The 19,448-nt window shown below is 40.1% G+C and overlaps 1 protein-coding gene across 3 annotated transcripts in view; it reads right to left on the bottom strand.

Annotated features, from left to right (window-relative positions):
• The window catches only part of ABCI11 (non-intrinsic ABC protein 14), a 148,270-nt gene that overhangs the window by 38,200 nt on the left and 90,622 nt on the right, over positions 1-19,448 (bottom strand). For 2 of the 3 annotated variants that reach the window (XM_089412228.1, XM_089412227.1), the window contains exon 11: positions 8,530-8,614. The exons of the other annotated variant lie outside the window; for it this stretch is intronic. In XM_089412228.1, coding sequence (XP_089268354.1) covers positions 8,530-8,614 — 85 coding nt within the window. The remainder of the gene's footprint in view (positions 1-8,529; positions 8,615-19,448) is intronic. 3 annotated transcript variants of the gene reach the window in all.

The following is a 19,448-nucleotide window of genomic DNA, read 5'->3' on the forward strand; positions in this document are numbered from 1 at the left end:
TATGGCGAGGCAGGTTTGTCCAGTTGCAGTTCAGGATCGAGATTAGCAACGGAAGGGTAGATATTGACATCACACAGATACCTGGGCAAGATGAGCTTGGCCTTCATCGATATTTTGCCACCAGGTTTCACGGGAGGAGGATACAGTGCATGCCCGATGGACATCCTGTTAGAATCAGAGTGGCACAGTGACAGCATGGTGGCACCCTTCTAAGACTAGCATGGGCCCCAAGCATCACAATACTTGACAGTTCATCGACCTTTAGGGATGAGTTGGCCACTACAGGGGAAGATCATTCAGATCTTCCATTGGGCTTTAGTGACTCGCTGATGGCATGGGGAATTTCATCAACATGGCAGGTGTTGAATTTTCTAAGTCTATCCGTTAGAAAATTAATCTATATTCTGTTGGTTTATTTCTTCTACTTGTAAATTCTGAACAAGTTATTTAAAACATTTAAATACCGAAATAAACACAATACAGTGACAACATCTATAGATCATCAATTGAAGGAAAACAAGCACATAAGTGAGACCGTTATTTTTGGACAAATGTCCCCGGAAAAACCCAATGCAGGAAAACCGGTGCAGCTATTCTGAGGGTTATATTATTATGCAGTCTTTCTGAGTACAACTGGGTGCCTAACCGACTCACTCGACAAAGAAAAATACATGGTAGCAATACCTCTATATCGAAACCAGGTATTCAGAAAACCTGTCCCACGAAACCCTCTCTGGCTCAATTGAAGCTCTACGCTGGCCCTTCTATCCTCTGTGTCCGCCTCCTACTGACCTGCGTCAGCCCCAGGACCCTATGTGTCAGCGCTCTGAGACACTGCGCAACTTCTGGGGCCCTCTGCGTCACTCCAACAGCCTCTACGTGGATGACACAGTCCCTCTGGCCTCTATGTTGTCTCTGCTTTTGCTCTGCGTGACCTGAACTGGCTGTTGCTCTCACTTTCCCTGCTTATACGCTAGTCTCTCAATCCTGTCTCTGCCTCTCTGTCCAGTACTCACTGCCCCTTGCTGCTGATCACTAATTCAACTTTGCTTAGCAACCCCGCTCTAGCAAAATGAATGACTGATCACTATGGTGTATTCTCCAACTGACCCTCAAGCTTCCTCTTATACTTTTCTCGTTGGTCCTTCAACAGCCGAGATTAAATCTCTAATCAACTACTAAGATTAGATTTGGCTTGATCCATGACTTTTGGAACTTTCTAACCCAGTTTTATATTAATACCCATTAATATTTCATTTTTCCTAAGTTTAGACTTAGGAACTCCATTAAAAATATTAATTATTTTAATATCTCCCAAACCAAGTACAATCTATCCAAACCATTTCTAGGTCTTGGAGATCTCATGTGCTTTAGCCTCTCCACCAATTTTCATGGCTAGAGCACATCCGATGCTACCCCAAATCAACACTCCCTCTTAGCGAGGACTGTGCTCTAGTAATACTCCTCACTGAGTATCACACTAATTATCTAGCACCAGTCCCTGTGTTGATGCTAGGCCTCCCCGCCCAACATCCTCTGCACTGTTGCATCCGTACGGCAGCTCCCTCTGCATCCACGTTGCTGCTGGTCCATCCTCCCAACATTGCATTTGCACCACATCCCCTCTCATCATATTGCATCATGCTACTGCACTGCAACTCAGTTACTGAGAAGCAAGTAACTAATCCACCCAACTTATGACATCCCTGTCAGGGTAGAAAAATTCTCGATGTTAAAGCTCTCTCTGTCGCTAACAAGTGCTCCCTCTACTGACCTTTGCGTTGCTGCAACAACTCCCTGCATCTCACACCGTTTCACACCTCTTTGTGCCATCTTGCACCGTTGCAACACTCTCGTGCCTCTCGCACTGTTGCAGCCTACTAGCCTTACGCTGCCCGGGGACTCCTGCACTATAGCACTCTCTGTCGCTTCATCCACATCCGTCTCTACCTACATCTGCCAGTCCTGCTACTCCTCTTCGGGGCTCCCGTAGCAAGGTATAATCCAAGAGGTTGGGTACCTCAAGGATCCTGCCCCTCATCGCCTGTAGTCCTCCTGACTATAGCTCGATGTCTCCCCATTTCTTCTCAAGTGGCACAATCGTCATCCTCCTTGACTTCTTTCTCCGCCCTCGCTAGCGCTGCCTTCGAGTTAGAAGCCTCTCCCTTACTCTTCATACTCGAACACTAATTTGCATAATGACCCAATGCCCCACAATGGAAGCACTTGACCTTGGAGAGGTCCTTCTTCTTCCTCTTCTCCTGCTTTCTCGCAGATGCTAGAGTCGTATCTTCTTCCTCTTCCTTCTTGATCCTGACCCCTTTGTTGTTATTCCCTGTCTTGGTTAGCTGTCTGATCTCTTCTTGACGAAGAGTTGCCCACAGTTCTTCCCAATCTGTAAGACTCGCCCTGCCCAGTATGCTCTCGACAAATATCTCCCAATCCTTGGAGACTGTGTTAAGTGCGGTCCTTACCATCAACTCCTAATCTGGCGTGGCCCCTATGGAAGTCAGTTGGTCACGGATCCCTTCAACTGACCGAGGAACACATCTATCTGCTCTCCCTTCTGCATCTGGTATGACGTTAGCTGATTCTCCAAGAGCATCTGCCTCTGCACGGAAGTATGCTGGTACAATGTCTTCAAAGTGTCCCACATCTCCTTTGTCGTTTCCTTCTTGGCAATATGTGGGACCCCATGATCCTTGACCCCATCAAGGATGATACACTTTGCCTTGGCCATTGCCTCCTCATACCTTTCATTAGCTACCGGGTCAATTGGGATAGCGAAGCCCTTGATACGATGTCTGTCTAGAATGGACAAGATCCTGGCCTTCCAAACCACAAAGTTGGACGCTCCATCCATCCTATCCTGATCTCTCAGCGCATTCACGGCCATCTCGCTGCTCTTCTGTCGACTCCTCCGAGTTTCTCTACTTCCCGCCTGGAAGTTCTCGGTTTGACTCCTGCTGAGTCTCTCTACTTCCCGCCTGGAAGTTCTCAGTTCGACTCCTCCGAGTCTCTCTACTTCCCGTTTGGAAGTTCTCTTCTGGACTCCATTTGAATCATGATTTCCCTCTTGGAAGTCCTTCTACCAACTGTCAAGTTGCTCCTCTCCAATCATCCGTTCAACTGCAACACTAATCCGGATTCCTTGGCTAGAAATCCACCTCGGCAGCAACTCCCTCTACCTTGGTCTTGCCCTGTTAGGTACTGTTCTAACCACAGTACCCCACCAGCTTCGCTCCCGCAAACTGCCCACAGCTTCCTTCGCCCCAGCAACTGAAGGATTGAGCCTCTTGGCTCTGTGCAATCCCAGCACCGGCAAAACAACTCCCTCAGCCAACTGCGTTAGCCCTCCTAGCCTCTGCGTGAGCCTCTCTCTACCCTCCTCAGCCTCTGCGTTGGCCTCTCTCTGGCCCAGACTAATGACGCAGTCCCTCTGCGTCAACCCTTCCTCTATCGCTTCTGCAAGGATCAGCTACTGTCACTCAGGACAGTTGATTCTGCTGCAAATGCTCTGCTCAGTTGATGCCTTCAGTTCTCCTGTGATCTGCAACCATGCTCTGATACCATGTTGAATTTTCTAAGTCTATCCGTTAGAAAATTAATCTGTATTCTGCCGGTTTATTTCTTCTACTAGTAAATTCTGAACAAGTTATTTAAAACATTTAAATACCGAAATAAACACAATACAGTGACAACATCTACAGATCATCAACTGAAGGCTAAGTTGCAGGAAACATTGGAGAAGGGTCCGTTTCCGACTGGAAACGAAACGGAAACGAGTAAACTCGTACCGTACGGTCTAGAAATGCATTTCCAGCTGTACTGGCCCGTTTCTCGAGGAGGAAACGTGGCTAGTACGGCCGGAAACATGTTTCCAGGTTGTACGATGGAGTTTCCTCTTCTAAATTTACTTTTTCTTGTATTTTTTTTTTTATTTTTTGCTTCTAATTTTTTATTGGGCGACTAAAATATCTTCTGGATGCCTCTCAAGTTATAAAAAAGATGAATTTTCTGAGTGGGGCAGCCTAATGTTTAAGCCTATGGCCCTAGTTCAAACCTATCCTCCTTTAATTTTCATTTTCATCCTTTTACTTAAATTTTTATCATTACCATGAAATGACTCAGGATGTTTGAGAGTGGTTTCGCCCTCATTGGATTTCATATGGAGAAAGTAGAATTTTAGATCTCACTCAAAATCCAGCTGACTTATCTGTTTTTCAGGATTTCAGGATTGGGGGGATTGCAATGTTTCCATTGGATTTTGTCATGTACTAGGGTATGGAACTTGTATTTAATCAAGAGCACTAAGGTCGTTCGACTATGTAGGAGGAGACTCTCAATCAAGCACGAGACAAGAAATTAAAAATTTCTCGTGGCTGATTTTAGATATTGCTATTTTCATTATGTGATCATTCATGAGTAAATGTGATGTAAATTTAGAGACTTATAGTTTATGCATTGATAATTTAATCATAATGTAATAAATTAGAATGTATCATATATGCTTTATGATTGCACATATTTCTTAAATGTCCTATATATATATATATATATATATATATATATATCTGTTTCCAAAATTTGGGGGGTCACGTTTCATACCCGTGCCCGTTTCGGAAACTCGTACCCGTTTCCCCGTTTCGTGCAACTTAGACTGAAGGAAAACAAGCACACAAGTGACACCATTATTTTTGGACAAATGTCCCTGGAAAAACTCAATGCGGGAAAACTGGTGCAACTATTCTGAGGGTTATATTATTATGCAGTCTTTCTGAGTACAACTAGGAGCCTAATCGGCTCACCCGACAGAGAAAAATACACAGCAGCAATACCTCTATATTCGGAAACAGGTATTCAGAAAACCTATCCCACGAAACCCTCTCCAGCACAACTAAAGCTTTGCGCTGGCCCTTTTGGCCTCTATGTCAGCCCCAGGACCCTCTGCATCAGCCCTCTGAGACATTGCGCAACCTCCAGGACCGTCCGCGTCACTCCAGCAGCCTCTGCGTGGATGACGTAGTCCCTCTGGCCTCTGCGTTGTCTCTGCTAGGCTCTATGTGTCCTGAACTTGTTGCTACTCTCGCTCTCCCTGCTTCTGCGCTGGTCTCTCAGTACTGTCTCTGCCTCTCTGTCCAATACTCACTACCCCTCACTGTTGATCACTGATTCAACTTTGCTTAGCAACCCCACACTAGCAAAATGAATGACTAGTCACTCCGGTGTATTCTCCAACTAACCCTCAAGCCTCCTCTTATACTTTTCTCGTTGGTCCTTCAATGGCCGAGATTAAATCTCTAATCAACGACTAAGATTAGATTTGGCTTGATCCATGACTTTTGGAACCTTCTAACCCAGTTTTATATTAATACCCATTAATATTTTATTTTTCCGAAGTTTAAACTTAGGAACTCCATTAAAAATATTAATTATTTTAATATCTCCCAAACCGATACAATCTGTCCAAACCATTTCTGGGACTTGGAGATCTCATGTGCTTTAGCCTCTCCACTAATTTTCATGGCTAGAGCACATCCGATGCTACCCCAAATCAACAGCAGGTTGGTCAACAGGAGGATATCAAGGGAACCTCATGCGGGAGAGACTTCATCCTCAAAGAGATTGGGTTTTTCTTCAGTAGTTTACTCCTGGAGTGCATAAGGTGGACTACTCGGTAGCGCAGCTCCATGGTGAGTTGGATAGAGTCCTACATTATCATGACGCTCTACTTAGTGGCAGTAAGCAGAGGATGTTTGGTGCATATGTCAAGCTGGACAATGAATGGAGCCAGGGATGCTTCACGCTGATCAGGATGGCTTGGTGTCCTGGTATCAAGGGATTTCCCCATGGAAGGACAACGCAGAGATTAGAGATGATTCAATGGCACATTTGGGACTCCAATATTGTTTGCAATAATTGTTTGGGTAAGCTGATCAAGAGGGTGCTTGTTCACGCATTGCTTGAGGACAAACAATTTTTGGTGGGGAGAACTGTAATATCCCCAATTTTGATTTTCCACATTAGAGACAATTTTGGAGATGGGGAGAAATTTCTGACATTGGGGCTTAGGAGGAACAAGGAAAATTATAGCTTTAGTGGAGAGTGGGGACCACAAGGAGAGAAAATTCGACCCAAGTGGAAATTCGCACTAGTGAGAAGTGAGAGAAAGAAAGGGATGTGAATTAGTTGAAGGTGGGCACCACTAAGGGAGAGGGAGCCAACAATTATAAATAGAGCTTGGAGGCCTCCTTTTCTTATCTTTTGGTCATTTTACAATTCAACTCTAGTTCTCTTGAGTTGCTTAGCCAAGACAAACTATGTTGTTCAACACAAGGAATTTCTGAGCAGAAATTCCACCCTCATTTCGGAGAACTTCGAGTATCTCCCTAGTGAGGCAATTTGGGGAGCTCAATTTAGAGCTTTCATTGGACATCATTGTAGGAGTTACTCAGCAGTGTGCATGTTTTGGGCACAGAGGTATTTTGTGGAGCACATTGTGGGAGCAAGCATGGGTTAGAAGGTCCGGGTTTTTGGAGGGAATTCTCTATTATTAGACTATAGTTTGGACATTGATTTGTCGCGTTGGATTGGAGGCTATTACCTGAGTCAATTTTTCTATCTTTTGACAAGGGCGCAAAAGCTATCGACCAAGTGTTGCACAGGGGTTTAGAGAAGTGGAGCCAAGAGAGATAAGGGCTGCAAAATAGGAGGTATTTCTCAGTGGAGAATTTAGCCAAAGTTGGGAGAAATTTTTCATGGTGGATTTGGGCATAATCAAGTGATATCAATACTGTGGAGCATATTCTGGCCAGATTAGTCAATTCGCACTTGATGGGGGTTACAGGGGGTCAGTGTATTTGGCCCAAACCCTTTCTGGGTTTTTGTGCGTTTATTGAGAGGAGTTTCCTGTTAATTTTACAGAATTTTTCAGGCGATATTTGGGCCTGAAATCTTCATTCCTATAACAGGGCGTATCATTGGTTTGCTGGTAATTTTGCATCATTTTGTGGGTTCAGTTTTGGTTTGGAGTTGGGCCAAACCCTTTCTAGATATTTCTGGGGGTTTGGATGGGAGCCTGTGGCTGCAATTTTAGGGTGATCTATGCATTCTTCAAAGCAGAATCTTCATTCCAATTCTAGTAGCAGCAACAATAATTTTTTGGGTAGTGCGAAGTGCCAGTTTGGGCTAGTATTTCCTCCGAATCAAAGTTGTATCATTTGGGGTTTGCATAACTTGCATAGCAAGCCCAGCTTCCATTGTTATCACAATTGTACTCAGGTTTTCCCCATATTAATAAAATGGCTCAGATTTTATGCTTCTATTTACTGGTGTTTTAGATTGGGTATTTTGATTTCATATTTTGTTGGTTGTTCTTAGCACATGTTTGGATATTACTGTTAAATTTTCCATTAGGAATATTATAGGAAACAGCCCAGTGGAATTAGGAACTAACCTACAAGAGCACAGCATTTTGCTACCAAATATGTCGAGAAATGGGCATCTAATGGAAACTTGACCAAGGACAATAGAAGGTTTGATTACCCCGTAGAAAGGGTGTAAACCCAAGAACCAAGAAGACAGCAACGGCGAGGAGAGGAGTTTATATTTACAAAAACTTGGGAAAGCAACCAAGGTCAAGCATTTAAAAATTTGGAAAGTTCCTCAAAAGAGGTAGAATCTGGGTTATCGAATGAGGATCCAGTTGATTCAAGGTTATTGAAGACAAGTTGAGCAAGCTCCATCCCATGCAAGTTGTGAACCCAACAATGGAATCCCCCTCCACCAGGGATTACCTGCAATTTAGCTGGACTGGAATCGTAAAGAGCTAAAAAATTAGGGCCTCGTGTTGCAGGGAAATACTGGAGCATTTGTGCATGAAGTTGGATGGATACAAAAATGAAGCCCAGTGAAAAAAGGATTAAGTAAGACTAAAAACTTAAGAATGGGAAAAAGATAGCTATTCTAAATGTATTGTTTATGTCAACGTTTGTGCAATCACTTCGTCCAAATCCACACCCACTTCCTGGGGAAAAAAGAGTATTGTAATGAATACTAGCCTCCTGGGGAGAGAAAAATGTGTTGTATTGAATAATAATCTATAGACTCTACCCCGCCCCATTTAAGGAAACATGTCTTGACTGTATAAGTTTTTTTGACATTGATTGTATTTCAGTTGTATAGGTTTGGCCACAGCACATTTGTATAAAATCCATAAAACCATCACACTGAAAAAAAAATGTAGCCTTGAGAGTTAGATCTTAGAAGGCATGCATATGCTTGTGGGTTTCTTCCATTCAAAACAGATGACTTAAAATTGCTTGAATATTTAGAGTTGACGTAGATGTCCTCGTGTTTTTTGGTTTTTTTCTCCTTTTTAGTTTTTTTGGGAGTGGCAGGGGAAGTGCTGTTGGGTGCAACAAAATGTTATGAAATCCATCACAAACATTTTATAATTAAAAAGAAATCATAAACATGCATTTACAAGTCTCTCTAAATCTATGTGAAAGGTATGAATCAGAACATTACTTCAAATCATGGCTGACGACAATCAACATTCTTTCTTTCTTCAGATTCTCCAGTAACTTTACCACATCTGTCCGAGCTTTCCAGTCTGCCAAAAGAAACAAATAACACAAGTAACCTGACTTTTCCTTCCAAACACAAAATGCACCGAAACTGAAATTAGAAACTCGACATTCATTCAGTAGGGCTGCATTATGACCCAGAAAACCCATCAGCTTTTAGATTGTGTATGTGAAGAAGCAGGGGAGGAGATACATGATACCACAGCACTAGGGATCTTCATGCTCTGGAATCTTTTAACAATGAATCCAACAGAAAAGATGGAAATTAAATCAAAATTTAGACATCATTCTCAATTTCAAATCCAAAACAGTCCAAGAAATTTGAAAATGGGAAATTTAAATCAATATCTAGACATCATCCTCGATTTCAAGTGCAAAATAGTCCAAGAAATTTCAAAATGGGAAATTTAAAAGCTAACCTATGAAAACCATAATCGGCCAAATATATAAGAAACGCAATTCTAGTGGGTTACACTCTTTGATGCCTTTATCCATTTTTTCATTTATGCTTTGAACATTACTTAGATGCCCTTCTTCTTATATAGCTCACGTTTCTCTCATTCTATTCAACACCCATCTTAAGCAGATTTTCATGATTTAACCAGTGACTGCTACATAATAAACATTCTAAGGCATCTTTTTCAAAGGTGGGTCAATGATATACACATTTCCTTCAAACATTAGTTGAAATTCTGGTAATTATTTTTAGCACATTTTGCACTGTTTAATCTATTATAAGCCAAGTTTGAACTTTAGATATATATCGCCTAAAATAGAGTATTAAACATACCAAACAATTAGAAAACAACTCCAAAAATCATTATTCAACTCCCATCAACTTGCCGTTTACATAACATATGCCAGGAAAATCTATAAGGCAACCTAAACAGAGCAATCTTGGGTCTTTTTAGACTGTGATTGCTTGCTAGCAAGTTTTCCCCTTTTACTTTTGGAGAAATGCATTCTATATTATGTTGAAATTTTTAATGAGATTACATCAAGGATTAAATAAGAGGGCTACAGGCCTGCTTCTTAAGGACCCTACTGCCAAGTACTAGAGAATCCACACCTTTCTTGAAGATCTTCAATTCTAAACTTGGTAAAAGCTTAAATTCTCTTAGGTAAAGGTGAAGTCACTATTAAAAGCAGCCCAAAACAATCTTTTTCCAAAGAAAAGATAAGGCTGTAAGGCAAAAAGTTCCCAAAGTTCTCTTTTTCATTCTCTGGTCATCCAACTTTCTTCCAAGGCTGCAACTTGCCATTGGATTGTGCCAACAAAGAGTTGAAAATTCTGTTGAGGTCCATGCCTAAAGTAGCACACTACCTTACATTCCCGAAAATATTTGCTTCTCACTCCCACATATAGCATACAACCTCTTGTCATGACTGACCAGTGTAGCTATACCTTAACTGCTAGACTATGGCTAAATACTTTCCACCCCGACATGAAGATTTAAAGACTGCCCTAGATTTCCATATGGACTGAAATCTTTATCCATCTAAACTTTAGCATCTTGCAGCACACATTTTTCTTGAAACTATTGTTAGTTATGAAGTCTATTTGATGCCGCCCAGTTTACCCTTGGCGTGGCTCCATTATGATTAATTTGGTTGCCTCCGTTATGAGTAGTGTCAACCTTAGTTAACTTGTTTACTACAATTGAGCCCACATAAATACACATCCATCGTGTCATTTCTATCAAGTAACAAATCACAATGTATAAGCTACTCTTTTAAAATACTTGGGTGGATAGCTCCCTTGTGCAAACACTCATCTTTATTGGTATTTATTGATAGTTATGGATTATTGTGATAAGCCATGTTCTAGTTAAGTTCATGAATTTGTATTTTGCGTTTAAAAAGACCATCATACTATCAAAGCATAGGTGGAACAAGATCCTGTTTCTTGGCGTTGGAGTGAAAGCATTTTAAGAAAGAAGACTCTATGCAAGAACAAGAGGTCCTCGTTGTAGAAGTCACCCATCAACCCCTTTTGTCACCATGAGGTGTGTTCTTGGAAGGACTTGATATAAACTTGTTAGAAACCAAGACCATACTAAAAGTGGGGGGTTGAATCAATATTGTAGGAACTTTAAAACTTCCTTTCAATTGCAATGATACTAGGACACCAATAAACTTTCCTGTAATTTATCTATATGAGCATGGCAAGAAATAGCATATGTATTACAATGAGAACACACAAATTATTCAGATATTTCTTTCAATTTCTTCACAAAGCAAGCTACAACTTCTTGTTACAAAGTTTTGTAACTACAACTAGTAAAAAGCAACTACTCCTTAATTTATCAACTACAACTGAAAGAAGCTACAACCACTATGTTTATCAGCTACTACTGAAAGGAGCTACAACACCTAAGTGTTTACCAACAACTATTGGAAGGAGCTACAACCCCTGACTTGCAAGCTACAACTTGCATGACCTCAATGATTCATCTTTCATACAATTTTCATACTCAAATCATGAAGCCATTCCCTTTTCAACATGAATCAATTTATCGCTGAAACACTCACCAAAACCACCATTACAAACACCTTCAAGAATCTAAACAATTCCCCTTCATCCACTATTCCACTCTTGCACACACACCTATTCACCCTTGCAAATTCAACTCTGCTTATAAGGAATTTGCACTGATATTTTTGGAAATTTAAACTCAGTTATCTTGCACTTTGATCTTTGCATGAATCTCCTTATTTTTGCATTTTCCCTATTCAGTTGAGTCTTCTAAATCTTCTCTCCAAGTTATCAAACTCTCCTTACCTATTTTTGCTAGAAAAATTGAGCTTATCTACTCAAGTTTACTATTCTGGAATTTTTCAAGATTTAGCTGAGGTTCTTCTAAATTTGGTGAATCTCCAAACTTAGCTTAATTGCTAAATTTACCTCTTAATTGTCTGTTCCACCATTCTATGTTGTCAATTCGTTCATGTCTGCTATAATTCTAACCTCTAGTGCTTTGTTGTTATGTTTGACATAACTACCAAATACAAGTTGTCGACTCATTCATCACAGGCCCTTTACCTTGTAACTAGCCCGAAGGCCCTTGATCATAACACAAAGAACCTCATTAAAAACTATGATCTGGACACGCGTTTCTGTCACTTAACGAAATTTCAATCATTGCACATTTTTCTGTCTCCTGGGCATGTCTTCTCAGACAATTCCTTTTGTGAGCCTCTTCTTTTCCTCCATGGTTTTTCTTCCAATTTTTTTGTTTCTTCTAGGTTGTTCCTTTTTCCCGAATCCTGACTCCCTAGCTATAACTCCCGCGTGCACCTGCTATTTCTTTTGGGGTAGTTTCTTTTGGTACCCAGCTTTAATCACCCGCGCACACTTGCGAAAACTTTTGAGGAAGTATCTTCCGGCTGATGTCACCAACGCTACATGGTGCCCTTTGAGTGGCGACACGTGTTACTCAGTTTTGGCCCACTAGGGTACTTGAAACAACCGATTTTGCATGCCACATGTCCCCTACTCCGTACTACCACATCATGCTGAAGTCATCATCCACCTATGCATCCATGAGCCAATCACCTTGCGCCATCTGTCTTCTAGTGAGGAGAGAGAAAAGGAGTCCCGGTCCTTGGTTTGGTGACAATTTTCCTTTGTTAAATTGTTTAATAAAACCACTAGGTTAAAGCCCTTTGTTGCTCGGATCTCGGCTCTTATTATCCCGGGCCATTCTCAATTGCGCACCTCATCATTTCTTCCGGGCTAAGCTTCCCCACTCTTGGCTTCCCAAACCCCAGATCCCTGGCTTAAACTTTTGTGCATTGTTTTTGTTTCTTTTGGGATCTGACCTCCTGGGCTGCTCCACTAATACTACATCGTGTTTGGTGAATTCGCCAAACTTAACTTACTCCAAAGGGTCTTCAGCAACTTTAGCTCTGCAATCTTTGACTTTGGGGTCCTTAACTTTGACTAGCTCCAACTTTCAATCCAAGAGGCCATTTTTTAACTTCCATATACCACTAGAATGCTCTTTCAGGGCTCTATCCATCTGAAGGGGTCCCAACTATGTTTGAAGAGATATTATGGGCTAGAAATGGCTTCAAAGTCTCTACATCATCACCAACTTTTCCTTTTCCATTATTTGAGTTGTTCTTCATTCTACTTGCATTCTTCTCTGTTGTTTTCTTCATCCTAATCACCTTTTCCATCAACAACAACACATTTCTAACATTCTCCACCTTTGGCATTAATGGCAACACCTTGATCAAACCACTCTATTGAGCAGCATCAACACCATAAAGAACCAAAGTGTGCATCATCATCTTTTCCTCCTTTTAACTCCTTTCGATGCGACTCCCCCTAAAATGCACTTCTAACCTGCTGTGGAGTACTTCACCTTTCCTTCATGTTCACCAAATGCTGCTCCTTTTGTTTGAAGTTCTTCTTTTGTTGTTTATCACCAATACTACTCCCCCTTTGACATTAATGGCAAAGACACCAATATGCTCCCCCTGTCATCAATCTCCCCCTATTAGGTGGATCCTGTGGACCTGGCACCATCATCTTTATACTTTGAATGTTTGTTGGCTTCCTTTCTTCCACTATAAGGAAGATTTAATGGAGGGAAGCAAGAAGAATACCTCCCAATCTTTGGCTTAAATGCTCAAACTGATCTCTTGGGAGAGGGTTTGGTGAAAGTATCAGCTACTTGTTCTTTTGTAGATACATACTCCAGCTTGACTGTCTCATTTTCAACTTGCTCTCTCAAGAAGTGGTGCTTGATTGGAATATGCTTTGCCTTTGAGTGAAATACAAGAATCTTTAACATGTTGGTGGCACTTGTATTGTCACAAATAATAGGAATAGGTTGATCATAAAATACTTCGGCATCCTGTAGAGTTTACTTGATCCATATGAGTTGAGTGCAACAATAAGTTGTTGCTATATATTCTGCTTCAGCGGTAGATAGTGAGATGGAAGCCCTTAGCCTGCTTCTTGCTCAACCATGAAACTAGACTTTTTCCAAGAAAGAAAGCACCACCACTAGTGCTCTTTCGAGCGTCTACAGCACCTGCCCAATCAGCATCAATATAAACAATTAGTGAAAAATATTTACCACTTGGGGGTTATCTTTTCACGATACTGGAGTCTAGGTTAGAATCTTAAATCACTGATGCTACCAATCCAAGTATCATAACAAACTACTTTGCACAGCAAAACAATATATAGCAGTAAATCTACTAGAGCACAAAATATACACATCTTTTGACAAATTTACAATAACCCGACTTCGTTACATTAATAAAATTCATAATACAACAATCTAGGGCTCCCGTACCAGGGATAATGGCCCTCATACATCCACTAGTACAAGAATGCAAGAACAAGATACACTAACTATCTAGCTAAAGTAGAGCTCAATCACAGTTGTTTTGTCGTGTCCTAAACACACTATAGGTCCTATTGTTGCCCGAATTATACAAGCACCGCGACAACGCTTAGGACGGGGGTTGTCACTCTGATCCCTACCCACTTCGTTCTAGTTGTCTCCCAACAGCAGGCTAGGGGAGTAGTCCCTATGGAATGAGATGAAGGAAAACAGGTTGGAAACCAACTTGTTTGGGAGACACAAATGAGTAGTCTGGCCAATTGATTAAATTCAAGTAAGATTATTAGTTAGATTAGATTTTAAAGTATGAGACCAATGCCTTAGTGGAGTCACAACTTCTTTCTTATAATAAATTGGAACCAAAGGACAGGATGGAAACCCGCTACTTAAGATGATTGACTAACCTGAATGATATGCAAACCTATGACCTATGTGTGATGCAGAGATCTTGGTTATTTTTAATTAAATGTCTAATCTAGATATAACCTTCCTTTAACTATTTTGACATTGGGCTCCAAGGTAGGTTGTGGGAAGGAGACTGACACGAAGCAGGCTAGGTCATGACTAATGATACCTTCTATTGTGCTCCTATCACCCGATGCTCCGGTGCTGCAAAGACTATGGCTTTGACGACTGCAAGGTCATCGTGTTAACCACCGACGAGTTGTCGAGGCCCCTCAAGCTAAGTGAAAAGGGTTGCCTTATCTCTCTATCAACCTAGCTTATGCTAGGAGGTAAATTATTAATGCAATCTAAGTATAATATGCAATCTAAGTCTAATATGCTTATGCAAGAGATTATGGGTGAGATTATCTTGAGTTAAGATTGCTTAAGTTATTTAAATACTTATGTGAAATTTATCTTAATGCAAGAGTACTTAACAATGTTGTGATACAATCTTAAACAAGATGAGTGCTAAGAGATACAAGTGTAAATTTCAAGTAACCAACTTTATCCACCAATGATTATTAACAGAAGATATTATGCCAAAATTTAGAAGCCCAAATCAACTATATTTATCAACAAGATTAAACTCAGATTTTGAGTGCAAAGTTAAACAATCTCTGAGAGCAAGATAAGATAAGCCAATTTCAGATTTATGACAATTTATATCAACGATAATAATTCAGAAAATTCAGACCTTATCAATGTTATGACAGCAGTGAGAAAAACACTTCAAATGATGAAATTTGTCCAACACATGAAATATAAAATTTCCAATTTGACCAGCAATGTAAATTAACTTATTTAGCACACTTTATAACGGTGTATTCAATGATATTTCAGATCTGATTTTAAAATTATAGTAGTGAACAATCATAAATCAACAAGCTAAAGATGCTAAAAATAGGTGGCCAATATTCCCAGAAATAGTAAAAATACAGTAAAACTTGAAAAGTTTAATTTTTAGGGCTCTTGAGTGTGATTCAGAAATTTCAGAACTGATAAATTTATTACAGAAGTTAGTGACAGATCAGCAATCTAAAAATATTGAAGATGATGCCCAAAATGTCTAAAAATAGTAAGCTTTTACCGCAAACTGAAAATTTAAATTTTTTGATCCCTATCAAGTATATGCTTCAAAAATATTTCAGACCTGAATTTTACAGTTATGCAGTAAATTCCAACCCACTAAAATGTCAAATTTAGGTCAAATTAGAGATGCCCAAGTCGCCAAAACTTGTGAAAATTTAGATTTTGCAATTCTGATTAATTTTGACCAATTAAAATGTGGTTTCAGGGCTTATAGATTAATGATTTGACTGTTGTAATAAAACTGAAGCAAAACAAGGGTTTAGAGGCCAAACCCTAGAACCAAGACCTTGAAGATCCCATGGTTGAAATTCGTTGAAATTTTGGGATCACGTTGCTGCTTGAAAAATATGAATTTTGAGACCTTAAACCTGCAAAACCGTAAAGTATTTAACCTCAAAACTTCAAATTAGGGTTTTAGGTCAATTTAGGGCAAAAGAGGCCAAGAAAATGGAGAACAAGGCTAAGGGAGGTGAATTTGTGGGGATAAAATGGCTAGGATGATAGATCGGAGCCCAAAGATGAAGGATAAGGCTTCAAAGAGGCAACACTATGCCTAATGAGGCTAGCGTTAGGGGTATGGCGGGTTTAGGGGCCTAGGATAAAGCCTATGGCCTAAAGGCCAAGGAAAGGGAGAAGAGGGCCGAGGAGGGAGGCTGAGGGAGGACGGAGGAGGGAGGAAGGTTGAGGGAGAGGGTCGAGAGGTAAGGAGGCCGAGAGGAAAAGAGGAGGCTGCAAGGCCTTTTGGGCCTGCGGCTAGGGTAAAGAAGGGAAGTCGCAGCCCCTAAGGGTCACGGCTAGCCCTAGGAGGGCTAGAAACCAAGACATTGGAGGGAGAAAGGTTGACGTTGAAGCCTAGGAAGGCAAAAATCGAGGCTAGAAGCACTAAAAAGCTTGAAACCCTTGCTCCAAAATTTTTATGCTTCAGCTCTTTGATTTTTTTAAAATTCTTCCATGGAAACCCTACAAAAAATTCCAAGAGACTAGATCTTACCCTCAAGGGCTTAGATCTAGCTCTTCTTCCACTTGATTCCTTGATCTAACCTGCAAAAAAATAATTTACAACACCCAAACCCCAAATATATACAAAATGAATTTAAAAACCCAAACCCAAGTTAGAAAAATAATTTACAATTTAATTTACAAAATATACATGGGTTTTTAAAATAGATTTTGAGAAAATAATTTTTATGATATTTTTTCCTTGAAAGAATGGCTAAAACGCTTCAGAAAAATTAATGCTCACTATAGCCCAAGCGAAGATTCAATCCACCATATAAAAACTAGAGATCCAAGCAAAGTAACCCTTGCCCACAGTCTGTGAACTTGGAGACCAAGGATTGAGTACCTGCACACACTATGTATTATCTCAAAATAACAATATAAAGCACCACATAGGAAGCCCGTAGTCAATACATACCACAGATCAGCAACAAGAACACCTCGAGTTGCACCCCAAAGTCTTTTATTATAGTAGAAAAAATAATTCTCAGCGGGACAATAGTTTACAAAATGCTTCAACAGCAATTCTAGCCAGAGATCAAGATGACTAGAGACTCAACTGACTCTCTAATTTATAGATAAATCCTCCAAATGGAAAAATAATGGCTAGTTTCTTTGATCATTGTCAAAATAATCTTGGTCGTTGATAAACACTTCAAGATCTTTTAATCTTGGCCCTTGATTTTTTATTTTTGAAGAATTTTTGAATTTATCATTTAATTCCATTTTAATTAGCTCAAAATTAATTATTTAGAGCTAATTTCCTCAAAAATTTGACTTTGACTTAACCACCAAGGTCCAAGGGTCCAAATTTTCTTGAAAAATACAATATTCCCTTGGCATACCTTTAAAAATTGATTCTTTTAAGACCTACAATTTTTACATTTGGAGAATTTATTTTCCTAAGACAATTCAACTTGACTCTAATTAATTAATTTTCTGGCTTAGGATGTAATTTTATTTTGCCAGAAGAAAAAATAAATAAATAAATAAATAATAATAATAATAATAATAATTAACTTACACAAGGGGATTTAATTATTTTTCCAACCCTCTAATATATGTGATTTTTTATTACAAGAATCAAAGAGGGAATACACATTTGTCTTAGACCCTCAAGACACTGTCAGGCCAGGGTAACTCCAGAATGAGCAGAAGAAAGACTGATTGCATAATTCATTAGCTAACTATCATTTATATACATAAATGGGACGGATCAATTCATCTTCTTGATGACTGTTCGCGTTCCAGTTCACCCATCCGTTGAGGATTAGGTGTCAACATTCCCCCCCTTAATCTGAAGGGATGTTGGTGAGTCCAAGCATCGTTCTGAATCTTTCAAGCTTTTCTCTTCCAAGCGCTTTGGTGAAGATGTCTGCAATTTGCTCGTTTGTGGAACAATGACGGAGATGGATTGTTTTGGCCTCAACATGATGTCGGATCAGATGATATTTAGTATTGATGTGCTTAGTGCGATCATGGAACTTTGGGTTCTTGGCCAACTTTATTGCAGAGGTGTTATCAATCATGAGTGGAGTTGATTGTATTTGTTTTACCTGCAAATCTTCAAGAATTTTCTTGAGCCACACAATTTCTTTCGTTGCTTCAGCTGCTGCCACATATTCTGCTTCTGTTGTGGAATCTGCTGGTACTGATTGTTTGCGTGATCTCCAGGAGACAGCTCCTGATCCAAGACTCATAGCATATCCTGAAGTAGATACCCCAGTTTCTTTGTCTCCATCGAAGTCTGAATCAGAGTATCCAATCAAGTTGAAGTCGTCCACCTGTGTATACTTGATTCCAAGGTCTTGAGTTCCCTTCGAGTACCTTAGAACTCTTTTTGCAGCAGACCAATGTCCCTCACAAGGCTTTTGCATAAACCTGGAGAGGATTCCAACAGCAAATGAAATGTCTGGTCTGGTAGTAGTGAGGTAGATGAGACTTCCTACAAGCTGTCTATACTTTGTTGCATCCTCAAATTCCTTTCCTTCAATAGATGTGAGCTTCAAGTTTTGTTCCATTGGAGTAGAAAGAGGATTGCACTCTGTCATGCCAAATCTGTTTAACAAATCTCCAATGTATTTCTTTTGAGAAAGAAATATGGATTTTGGATGTTGGGTTACTTCAATGCCAAGATAGTAATGAACATAGCCCAAATCAGTCATTTCAAAACTTTTTCCTAATTCTTTCTTTATGGATGCAATATAGCTTTCATTGTTCCCTGTCATTAAAAGATCATCTACATATACCACAAGATATACAACTGTTTTGCCAACTTTCTTGACAAATAAAGTTGCATCATCAAGATCAAAATGTTTGAAGTTGAGTTTCAGAAGATGCTCAGTTAGTTTTTCATACCAGGCTCGTGGTGCTTGTTTGAGGCCATACAAGGACTTCACAAGTTTGCATACTTTGTGTTCATGTCCTTTCACAGCAAATCCTTCAGGCTGGGACATAAAAACATTCTCTTTTAGATCTCCATTCAAGAATGCAGTTTTTACATCCATTTGATGGACTTTCCAACCGTTCTGAGCAGCTAGTGCAAAGAGTGTCCGAATGGTGGCCCTTTTTGCTATGGGGGCAAAAGTTTCCTCATAATCGACCCCTTCTTTCTGTGCAAAACCTTTTGCCACAAGCCTAGCTTTGTGCTTGTCAAGTGAGCCATCAGCTTTGTACTTGTTCTTGTAGACCCACTTGCAACCAATTGGTTTGGTTCCAAATGGAGGATCAACCAGCTTCCAAGTGCCATTCTTTATGAGGGCATCATACTCCTTCTGCATCGCTTCTTTCCATTCATCATGAGAAGCAGCTTCTTTGAAGGAAGTTGGTTCAAAATCTGTAGACAAGTTCAATTCACAATCATAAGTAACATCCATATCAACAGGTGAATTAGAGTTATCTACATCACCTCCATCTTGTCGGTTTGTATTTCTGGTTCCTGTTTTTCCAATTTCATCAGGAT

The sequence above is a fragment of the Pinus tabuliformis genome, chromosome 3_1 (assembly GCF_031772625.1).
Source record: "Pinus tabuliformis cultivar Carrire ecotype Pingquan chromosome 3_1, CPIR1, whole genome shotgun sequence".
NCBI classification, from domain to species: Eukaryota; Viridiplantae; Streptophyta; class Pinopsida; order Pinales; family Pinaceae; genus Pinus; species Pinus tabuliformis.